Source organism: Cupressus sempervirens, chromosome 7, assembly GCF_028749045.1.
Source record: "Cupressus sempervirens isolate cs-2001-9-10 chromosome 7, ASM2874904v1, whole genome shotgun sequence".
Taxonomy (NCBI): Eukaryota; Viridiplantae; Streptophyta; class Pinopsida; order Cupressales; family Cupressaceae; genus Cupressus; species Cupressus sempervirens.
The window spans coordinates 539199823-539212326 of NC_143124.1; the positions used below are offsets into that span (position 1 = coordinate 539199823).

The following is a 12504-nucleotide window of genomic DNA, read 5'->3' on the forward strand; positions in this document are numbered from 1 at the left end:
TTATTAAATGTTTAATGTTTTTCTTGCTTTAAGAATCGACTAGGTAACTCATGGTTGTCCATTGTATACTCTTGCTTGGCTAGCTGTTAAATCCTTAACCAAGATGGTTAGAACCCATACCTGATGGCCCATCGATGGTTTTGGTGCCCCAAACCTTTAAATCGTGTTTAACAATGCTTTCCCTCACTTTGTCTTCCCCTGCATCCAAAAAGAGAATATCTCCACGATATTAACATATTTCTTAATCTTAAATCAAGATAACTATAATCAGAAGTATTTCATAACTGTCACAATGGCTAACCACCATTATTTCTAACAACTATTTTTATAACTTCTTCAAATGTAAATGTTCATTTTTAGTTGAATTGTATTCGAACAACTAACAAGTCATTTTCACATGAATCAAAATGGTTAACCATAATTTCCTTTTTACAAGATTATAACATCTGATTGTTTTAACTAACTGCCATTCACATGAAATATATAACGACTATATGGTTATTTTAAATGAGCAAAAATTTGGGATGTAACACCTCTCCTCTTGTGCTCTTTCACGTCCTCGAGCAGCATTGCCTCTCCAATGGCCGTGTCGTCCTCCAACATTGATTCTCACACCTCGACCCTGTCCACTCCCTCAACCTCACGCCCTTCTCGCCCCTCTGTTTGCTCCATTTCCTTGCTTATTGGGCTCCTGGTTCACTGCATTGGTGATACCTTCACCCCTCAAAAAGTTGGCCAATTTGAATTTGAGACTTGCCTTCGAATTCCTCCTTCCTCAGTCTAGACTGTATGACCTGCTCCCAATATGTATTGTAATCGCACATAACCGGCCACATTCACCATACTTCCACCCTTCTCACTTCTTCATTTTCTCCCACTCACCACAAGATGGATGGATGGATGTGGCTAGTGTTACCCGAGACATAAACCCGGTCACCAATATCCGTGATGAAGTGCCTAGTATCTAAATCCATCCTCCATTCCAATATCTGTGATGAAGCCCCTACCTGGTTCAGCATATTGAAGAAGAGTATCTAAATCCATCCTCCATTCCAATATCCGTGATGAAGCCCCTACCTGGTTCAGCATATTGAAGAGGAGTATCTAAATCCATCTTCCATTCCAGTGTTACATATCTTTTCACAATTCTGCTGACCTCCTCCACATTGAAGATATATCTGTGTTTCAGCAAGTAGATACTCAATTCCCAGTAACCCTCTCACCATGACCATGTAGAAGCGATCATCTGTTGTGAAGACAATCTTCAACTGCACATTTGAAATCCTTGCCTAAAACAACATTTTCTGTTTCGTTGCCTTCAAATTGAAGTTTGCTTCCATCTCCACTGCTACCTTCTGGATTCTCATCCACTTTACCTTAATGAACGTAAAAACTCCATTCAGTTCTTCTTTTTGTAATGCCAAGTTGTTGCTACTGTGTGCATTCAATGCCTGTACTTTGCATCATACCATATCTGCTGTATTCAAGCCTTCATAAATGCACTTGCCTCAAATTGTCATCCCAGCTGCCACCCCAAGTTATGTCAAGAAACCTCCGTCAACTTGATTGATGCATTAGCACACATGTCTACATGTCTATATGTCATAGTCACCACCAACTTGGATAATGAATCCACAAAGGAGTTGTCTTCTCTATAAACATGCAATATTTTAAAATTGCGAAATGTGATCAGCTTTTTTCAATTATTGTAATCATATTATCTATTTTGCACACCTGTCATTCTCCATTGACAATGGTGTTCACAAAAATCTGCTGATCACCTTCAAGATGCAATTTATACACTTTGAGTTGATTAGCCATCTCCAGCGCCAAGAGCGCCGCTTGGGTCTCCACTTGATTGTTTGTAGCATTCACAAGTTATTTAGACTCAACTGCCAGTATGTTGCCTATAGCATCTCTAGTTATACACTCAGTCCCTAATGTACCTGGATTGCCCTGGGAAGTCCCATCAAAGTTGATCTTGATCCAACCATCTTCAGGCTTCTCCCATTCTACTCGATCCCTTGGATTGCTGATAGGATTAGCTCTATGAAGCCCAGTAACAGGGGCTAAAATAATAAACTATATTAATTAGTGTATTAGTTGTTATTTAATCAATTAATTTGGGAGGTATAATAAATTATTATTAATAGATATTGATCAATTAATCATATAATAAATATTAATCAATTGGTTTGGCAAATAGATCTATCAAAATTGGGATTAATTCTCAAGCTTTTATGATGCGGATGTGACAGCTTTTTTAAAGGAAAATATTATATATGGCAATATTATTTGCAAGGGTGTAGAAAACAATTTGCCAGATTTTGGTACCTAGTACTTACAGTAGAAGTATAAATTATTAGATCCATACTAGTAAAAAATCTTTCCTGGGAATAACTCAATAAGCAAAAAATTAAATAGTTTTCAGTTAATCAGTAAAGAATTGGGGAAAAGCTGGCAATTTAAAAAATGCAGAATAATAAAATAAAAGGAGACAAAAAACTGCTGCATTTGACCACACAGACAAAAAAAGAGAACAAAATTATAGTACACCATGAATTACGGTTTTTCTTCATTGATAAAGGTTGCTGTTTCGCTAATTACACTGTATACTAGGTTATCACATGGTTGGTCTTTGAAATTCAAATCTACAAATAGAAATCAATTAATACGAAGGGAGATGTATGGACAATGCCAGTCCCTAAAAGAAATGAATGAGGCCAGTAGTTCCGATATGGATTTTGGAGAAGAAATTGATACCAAAGAATAGATATGGACAATGTCGAACTCTAAAAAAATGTAAATGATTTTTTGTTAACTCCATAAGTATAGAATGTAATAAACAATATTATTATCGCAACTCTGTCACCCTACAAGGTTTTTGGTTATAGGTCCTCCACAGCAGCTACCATTCAATACGATAAATATTAAATTTCTTTTTGATAGCAATATAGAAGGGTATTAGCACTACATCTGGTGTTAACTGCCTCAATGTGTGTGGTGAGCTATCGATTATGCACTCTGCATTCATTTCAATTGTCGCATTTCCTGGAGCATCTATGAAAGTCTTTGCTTCTTAGTAGATGTTGCTAAGTTTATAATCCAGTAAGTCTTCCAAGGAGGGCCAGCATCAATAAAGGATATTATATATTTTGTAGCTTGTTGGGGATTTCCATGAATGGCATTGATTATAATTGAAGGGTTCACCCTCAATACTTACCTTAGACCAAAGTGTTTGTAAGTTTGTAGCTGGAGGAGAAAGTATTCAGCTTTTGCCTCATTGTTTGTTGTTGAGTTTTTTTGGCCATTTCCGTCACAAACTTTCCTTCATGATCTTCGATTAAAAATCTTGCCTTTGAGCAGCCAACACTACTTCTAGAAACCTCGTTGAAGTTGTGCTTGTACCAAAACAATAGGCAAAATCACTCATAGTGTTTGAGAGGTTCATCATTAATCTAGCTTCCCATTTCATACCAAAAATCTGAAACACCTATCCCTTATGACACTCTTTCTCACTATATTAAAAGATTCGAAAAAAGTGGTCAGCATTAGAACTACATAACCACATATCCTATTTATCTATGTCCATAAATTCAAGTCATTTAAGTCTAAACAATAAGTTGTAGTATTTATCTTCTATAATCAAAATAATTATCAGTTAAATCTATTAGTTGCAATCATAAATAATACCAAATGATGTCCCTGGAATAGAATGCAAAGAAAATATATTCTAGTTGCTAGCTTTCTTGCATTTTATGCTACTTTTAGAATTAGAGGTATTACCTCTTCAAAGCTAGCAAAAGCTAGCATAACATTAAATTACAACAACATAAGTTTCAACATGCAACTTTTAAGTAGCAATCCTTTATGCATAAACAAATATTTTCCGCCCAAGAAAAAATTGCTATGATACTAAGTTTTGTTCCTTTTAGCCCTCTGCACCAGCCCAAGTTGACCTGGTCTTAGTGGTCATGGTCCAGTCCTCCTATGGGTTCAACTAGGGATCAACTTGATGGTTCCTGTTTCAAACCAGGAATGCCACCTTTCAAAACCGGGTGGACTTGAGTGAACTTGGGCAAACCCTAGTCAAACCAAGGTGGGCCCACAATCAATTTCAATGCCCAACCCATTTGTTTTTGCAAATTTAATTGATTTTTCACATCCACAAACCTAAAAGTGGGTTCTGAGGGACTTACATTGGCCTTTAACTTTCATTTGTGTGCAAGTTGGTTTTCTTCTTTTGAGGAGACCGTCAAACAATTGCAATCAATTGGTGTAGAATGATGGAACAAGACAAAAACTCCTCTACATTTGTTTGCCTATGCATTGACATGAAAATCTTATAACATCCAACATCTTGATATACTAGGAAGGCTGGCACCATATAGAGATTTAAAAGTGTGCAATGGGTACAAGGTAGCATTTGAGAGACTCTTTTCCTAATGATGATATGTGATATTTGATAAAAGAGTTCATAAAGTTTGTGAGTGCAAGAGGTCTAACTCTAAGTAATGATGTGCTTCTTCATCAGTTTAGGAAGGATGCTCATAGTTGGTGGTACGATTATATCACAAGTAAGTTTTTAAAAAAATAAATATTTTTATTTTACTTTGTCTTCATGAGTTGCTAGTAATTTTCATTTTATAAGATTAATAATTATTGTTTTCTTTGTCTTGTCTTCATAGGTTGCTAGTTCATTTGCATCAGAAAGAAATTGAAGCTCATATTCTTTCATCGACTTAGTAAAGCGCACTAGGTTGCAATAAAAAAGAGCCGAGAACTTAGCATATGTGCATTCCAACTTGTGTCTCATCTCGCACAAGCTAAAGAACACAAAGAAGAGGAGACAAAGATGTGGGATTTAAATGCAAAGCATTGGACTTGTATGCTTCCACTTCTCAGCTTGCAGATGCTGAATTAATAGAATTTGACATGGTTAATGTTATTGGTGCAACTGATCCCATTGGCCTTAGCACTATTTGTGAATCAACTAATGACAATAAAGAAGAAGAAGAAGATACTTGAATTGATGTTATGATTTATTGTTTGACATTATAATGTTTTGATGTTGAACTTGAAATATATGATGCTATGATGGTATGATCATGACGCTGTGATTAGAAGTTTCTGGTGTTCTTGTTGTTTATATGATATTATGTGACATTCTTATCTTAATTCATACTTACAGGCTGCATATATATATCTATGTATGTATGTATATAAATTTTACATGTTTTTGTACTAAGGAACCCGATCCCCGTGTCAAAATTTTGCTGTACCGGTGAACCAGTTCTTCAGATGCAAACTTAAACGGGAACCCTAACTGACAACTAAGAGAGAAACCAAAGGTGGAAAGAGGTCTGAATTGAAGAAATCAAGTATTAATTTTCTAGGTAGTGAAAATCACTCTAGGACACTTTAGCTGTTACATGTGAGTTCCAAGAGACTGTTGCCCGTTATCACAATTGGTGATGTTGGATGCATGTTGTTGTTGCCATCGTCCTCAATGCAGAAGAGAGTGGGAAAAATTTCCACATATTTTTGTCTGTGAATGCATATTTACGATTGTACACGCAATAAAACTCTTGATTTCTTGAGCAGGCAGGCCTGCAAATATAATTGTGGCCATTATTAATATGACATAATTCATTTTATTATTGAATAAACCTTTGTGAAGTTTAACCTCATTTCAAATTTGTTTAAACAATCTCAAAAGACCCATAGATTTCACTCAATAATGTTTTTTGATCCCTTATGTCGACAATGGCTTATTGTTTAGGTTAAAAAATGTTTTAGATTAAAGATTTAAACCAGTAAGCGTTTCTTCTAGATGTAAGTTTTGTCTGAAACATGGCAAAGAATTTTAGTGCAACCATGTGGGTTTATATATATTTTCATGGTCTTGGTTGTTTTGTTATGATTGAATGAATGCATGAAAGATTTTAATAACGTCCACAAGGCCAAAGATTTAAATTATAGATTAGGTCAATTGGTAGGTGTATACATATTTTCATGGGTCTCAGCTGTTTAATAATGATTGAATGAATGAATAGCTCATAGCTTTTTAGGGTTAAGTAAAAAATGTAAAGGTTGATGAATACTAGAGAAAAAATGTCTTAATTTTTTTTAATCATTCTGTGCAAAATTTAATGTTCATAATTATATTTGATTGGGAAGTATCTTTAGGATGCTCATGCCTAATTTTCTGACCAGATCCGTAGGAAATATACATATGCTTTATATTTTTTTGTTTAGTAGTGTATGTTCCTAGGTATGATGGAGAGAAACTCAGACCATCTGGCTTAGACACAGCATTTCTAAGTAAAGAATCTTTTTGTTTCTGGCTGTTCTTTCCTCCATTCCTGTAACTTGTTATTGTGCAGATATGATGGCTGAAAAAGTTTCAGAAATTTTATATTTGCATTTCTTGAATTTCTGAAACACTGCACATGTTTAGCAGGTCGGTGTAATCTATATCTCTTAATCATCCCCATGAATTTCACAAAAGCTCTATAAATTACTGATGTATTGTGTAATAAATTTTGTTTGCAGTCAGCGCCGAGATGAACAGAAATGGAAATATGATCAGGGCAGCAACGAGGATGGAGATATGACACAGTATTCAAGTATCCTTATGTTCTTTTTGGAAAATACTTTTATTCTTCTTTGTTATATTTCTTTTAGTGGTTTTTAAGATATGTTTGTCTTAATAATTTTAAAGATGGACGGGCTGGTGCACAAGATCTCCGCATGAAACTTATACGCAAGAAGTCATCTAGGCACTTCCAAGGTGGCAATAGGAGTCAGGGTGGGGTGAGAGATCTGCGTGAAAAGCTTTCTAGCAGATCACATTCTCTACCACCTACAACTACTATAAGACGGCGTGTGTCATCAGCAAGAAGAATGGATGGAATTGGGCATATTATCCCACCAAGGGTAATGAACCAATCAAAGCACTTGTCACCTCCAAGAACTGCAGATATATCTCGTAGGATGTCACCTCCAAGGCCCATGAATACAATGCGGCATATATCATCTCCAAGGAATATGGACTCATCCCGCCACATGTCTCCACCAAGGAATCGACATATATCACCACTAAGAAATCGCCATTTATCACCACCAAGAACTTTAGATACATCACAGCATGCTTCCTTGTTGGTAAAGGTCAACCCAAATGCCAGGTCAATGGAAACTAATAAACCAATTTTGAGGACTGCTGCTCCAGTTGGTATCACTCAAAAACATGCATACCCGGTAAACTTCTTTTATTCTATATCCTGAATCATATTTTCTTAAAATAGAGAAAATTTAATAGAGGAATGGTGTGGATCTTGGTCCAATTTAGTTTTAAAAAATATTGGCAGTATATGTTATTTTGATTAGACATGTTGAATCAAGCTTGTGAGGAATACTTGTGCATGCCAACCTTGCCTTACAAAGTTCTGATTGCTAGTTAAGTTTACAATTTTAAAGCTTGGTTTCATTGCTCCTTGTCCTATGCATTAGGAGTTTCTTTAAATTCTAGGATAATAGATTACAAATTTTTATTTTGGTCAGAAACGAAAAAACTCTTTAGGTTATTTCCAGTCTGTTAAGAGTGGTTTAATTGGGTGGTTATGTTACTTTTAGCAGACGAAGATTAGATTTGCTTATGAAGATAATTTTTCACTGCTCAATTGAAGGCATTATATCATATGAATTTCTTATTTTTTTTGGATCTATGCTTCACACGATGTGGTTGACCATGTCTTTCTTGATTCAAGTTTGTGATTCTGTTTTATATATAATATGTCTGCAGATTTATATATAATGTTTATTATATCGAATCAGTGCGGGTGACACATGCTTGTGCAATTGCAACTATATCTAATAATTTTGAAAATTTTGAGCACTTCCAGTCTTTTAAAGCTACTTTTACTGTACTTTTAAATTATGTAAACTACGAAATATATTTGGTGTTTTGTTTGTGATTGCTACCGTGATTCTTGTCAAATGTGATGTATGGTTTATTCTGCTCTTCAGGGTTATCAAGACTCCTTATTTTTCTTGTTTGATTGATTCATTTATGTCAAATAGATGATACCATGTTCTCTTTAAGGTTTACCGTTTTGTTTACTCGAGTGGTTGCAGCCTCTCTTATTTTATTGAGCTTGCCTAGCAATGAAATATCCATGAATTTGCTTATTTATTTTGATATCTTTGTAATACTAATTAATTATGCATTTCTTGTGGAGATCTCCAGAGTAAATTGTGCCTCTTTTAAGCACCAGTGTTTCTCATTTTTTTCTGGAATTATAATCATAGTGAAATACTATTTTTATTTTCATCAGATTTCTATTGTGTAGGCGGAGGAACTGACAGTGTCAAGTCTATTGCAATCATTGGGTCTGAGCAAATATTCATTAATTTTTCAGGCGGAAGAGGTAATATAAAGTTTCCATCTTGTTTACTTCTATATTTGTATCTGATGTCTTTCAATCCATATGCATTATTTGTATTATTTCTCAGTCTTCCAAATTGTGTCTTGTATATAATGTGCTTGAAAGTGATCTTCTAAAGAACTATATCTTGTATGATAGGAGTCTACAAACCTCATTTTTTATTGCACTGTAAATTAACAGGTGGATATGACTGTTCTGAGGCACATGCGTGATGATGACTTGAAGGAATTAGGAATACCCATGGTAAGTACACATACATTTTAAGGAAACTAATGGATAGCGATGGAATAAAAATCTTGTAACATATGCAATAATTTGAGGTACTTGGAAAATTTATTTTATTGTATCAACTTGAAGTCTCAAGTGGTGAATCCAAGTAACTATCTGGTTTGTTCTGATATCTGGGTTCAAGTGTTGTGGACAGTAATGCTGAAAACTTGAATAATATAAAAGATAAAGCTGAGTCCAGAGCAGAAGGAAATTTTGCAAATTATTTTAAACAAATTTTAGCTAGCAATAATAAAAGAACTCTGATAGTTATGATGGAACTGATAAAAAATACCTCAATATTTGTGACATTTCTAAGCAAAATTTTGGCCATTATATTTGACAAGATTATTATATTTTTTAGTGTTGGGGCCAATAATAGTGGAGTCTTATGATGCCAATTGAGATAGGCATAAATACCAATATAAACATGTGAAAACTTTACCGAAGTCTTTTGCTAGGGTTTTGATAAATTCAAGCAAATCAAACTTGGACATTTGGAGTGAAGTTTGAATTGAGATCTATTTAAGTTACCAATGTGCTCCCTGGAGGCTTGGATGTGGAGTTGGATGCTTCCAAGAAGCGCATCCTAGGGCTGTGGATGTGTTGGAATGCATCCACAGCCCAGGGATTTGCTTCCTGGGCAGATCTGTTCGCATCTGAAGTTACTGATTCTGGTTCTGATGCTGATGCGGGAGTGGGGTTCTAATGCGTGGATGTGTGATTATTTTTTTGATTCTGGGTGTGTCTATATATATATATAATACTATAGTTTATATATGCAAAGAAATGCAAGGAATATACGAAAATAAACCATTCCATTGCATTATGCTTCACCATTGATAGTTCAACTTCAAATTTCACAAACACAGTGATATATATACAAATTAAAATAACTAATTAGTAAATTACTCAAGTTCAAGATTCCAATTCAATTTAAATTACGACATCAAAACTTAATTATTGATTCAATGTTGAATAATCAAGACTCAAGACTCAAGATTCACTAATCAAATTCAGTCATTCAAAATCAGAAGGATTCTCAATAAAATCCACATTCTCGTCATATCCTTCAGCTGCAACAATTGCAAATTCATTTTAACCAAACATGGTTCCACTTGTGTTAGGTGCACGTGCCATGATGCTAGCAACATGGTTCCTGAAATGTTGCATCCAAGTTTGCACATTTAGGGGCTACAACCCAAAGCTTGGTTGACCCTTCCTTCTATCCATCCTCCTTAAGTGACAAAAGATGCAAGTTGGTATGTATATAAACCAAGACCTTAACTTTCTTTGAGCCCAACTGGGTGCGCTTCACTAAATGGATATAGGAGTATGTAATCCAATTCTGTTCAGCAGCAAATAAACTTGCATCTTGGATAGTGTATATAAAATTAATCATACAGATGAGAAACAAATTAAAGAATGTTAAACACTAAATTTTTAGAATACAATTGTTAAACAAAAACAAAATTATAAACTTGAGAGGATCTTGATTGCAAGAGGTTGTAGATGCTTGAATGGTTGACCATACATGTAGCACCATGTGATAGCCCCCATGTAATTTTGGTCATTTATTGCATGTGGAGTAAGTTTTGATCTCGAAGCAAATAAGCCAAATTCTAGCCTCACCTTTTTGTGCATTTCATCATTTGGGAAGAGTCTTGCAAATGCATTGCAACACCCATCAACAACTTCTTCATCCGCATATGGTGCAACTCTATCCGGCATAGCAAGTATTTCCTAGCTATAGTACCTTGGAGATGAGGAATATGCAAGGAGGTGCAATGGGATAGTCATCTTCTCCCAACGATGATGAATAATTGCTTCTACCTGCACAAGGCTTCACATTCTGTGGGGTTATTCTCACGTGCTTGTATGGAAAGCTTGACCTTTTCTATCATGGTGTCCATACCATCGTACACATCCCCCAAGCAAGGTGTATGTATTAGCAAAGTGTAGCATAGTTATGATAGGCTCGATGAAATCCAATACAAATCACACACGAGCCCACCAACTGTCATCCAAGATCAAAGTATTGACATTTTGGGCTCTCTCTAAGTTTCAAGACTTCCATATACCCCATTGGCTAGAAATAACCATTTGGCCCAATGCTCCTTGCACCTTAAGGAGTTGTCTCATAACAACAGTATGAGATGCAAATGGGGTCTAAGCAACCTATAAGCAAATTAACATGATGACAATAAATACTAAGAAAAGTTATATACAAATAACAATTTGATAATTGAACATGAATATAAAACTTATTCAAATTAAATAAATAAATGAAACTAAGTAGTTACAATTTTAAATTTACCTTCAACAACTCCAACTTGGAGAATGATCTGAATGTGGATTGTGACATGTGGTGGTTTGTCACAAACATTTGTATCTCCTCTCCCTCTTGGACTGCTTCAGCCAATCTATTTGAGTGCCAATTTGTTGCATACCAAAGTTGAGAGAGTGTATAGTGGATGGTGTCCAAAAAATAGGGTTGTATCGAGACTCAACCAAAGGATTTGCACCCCTACAAATTTTGGCATTATCTATAATAATGCTGTTTGGTTATAGCGAAATCAAGCATCAATTTCTTTCACATTTTAATGGTTTGACATTTTGTCAAACACTTGGCAAGCAACCCAATTACTACTAAATATACGATGTCTTCAATTTTTAAACACAATATCAAGATGTACAACAAACTGATCACATTTTTATTTAATTTTGGCCTTATAAGTCTTGCATAAATAAATACCAAACACCAATAAACAATTCTGAAATGATTCACACTAGCCTCTGAATTTATTCATTGACAAACCATACAACAATATAATGAAAAGGGAATTTGATTGTTGGCTGATCGCTATAAATCAGAATTTGAAGCCAGCCTGTTATACTTTAAATCTATGTACTATAAACTGAATTTTACAAATCAAGAACCTGGTCTTTGTTGTAGAATGTATTTGCAACGTCAAATTGAAAGCCTCCCGGTCCAATTTCAATCTGGTGTTCACACTCTACGCTTACAAATGCTGCTCAAAACGTGATATAGAAATCACGCCAAATAAAAGAACCCTTGACTTTCAAGCTGAAGAATCCGACACACTAATTCTGATGCAAATCGAACAATTTGGGATATCCAGAATTACCAAACTCCAATTTGCAGAGTAAACGCTTGCCCAACAATAGAGATAATTGAAAACGACTTAAAGCTAAATTTTTCTGCAAGCTAGTCGCTTCCTAGCCACAATAGACACAATATGAGAACTCTCTTCAATTTAGATTGAGAATTAAATCAATACCACTTTACCTCAGCAGTGGATTGATGCACAAATTCAATCTCAAACCCTTATACTTCAGAAAGGGTACATAAAATCAAAACTTTAGGAAACGTCACAAAGACGATAAAGCAAAATAAGATAATCAAATGATCTAATGTTTTTCTCATCAAATGTCCTCATATTTATAATCTCCCAATGGCACTAGTTTCCCAAAAGAACTCTACTTATACAACATCAAAATATTATAAAGTGCCATTAATATAATTTATTAATGGCTTTTGGTTCTAAAAATGACCTTTTCCACCATAACTTAATATTTTGACACGCAAGACCACTGTTTTTTATCCCCACAATTAAAAACTTTTCGTCTCGGTTCTAACGAGCTATGATACTGAGGTGATCAACCAACAACACTAACAAAAATAGCAACCTTAACATATTTAGATGAATAATAATAATTCACCCATCTTGCGAAAACAACTGAAGAGACATCAAAATTGAAATCTGAC

The 12504-nt window shown here is 34.9% G+C and overlaps 1 protein-coding gene across 1 annotated transcript in view; it reads left to right on the forward strand.

Moving 5' to 3' along the window:
* Window positions 1–12504, forward strand: part of LOC149547891 (uncharacterized) — a 45659-nt gene that overhangs the window by 20791 nt on the left and 12364 nt on the right. Inside the window, exons 4-7 of the mRNA XM_089791941.1 lie at window positions 6556–6629; window positions 6725–7260; window positions 8352–8429; window positions 8628–8690. Of these exons, the coding sequence (XP_089648067.1) occupies window positions 6556–6629; window positions 6725–7260; window positions 8352–8429; window positions 8628–8690 (751 nt within the window). The remainder of the gene's footprint in view (window positions 1–6555; window positions 6630–6724; window positions 7261–8351; window positions 8430–8627; window positions 8691–12504) is intronic.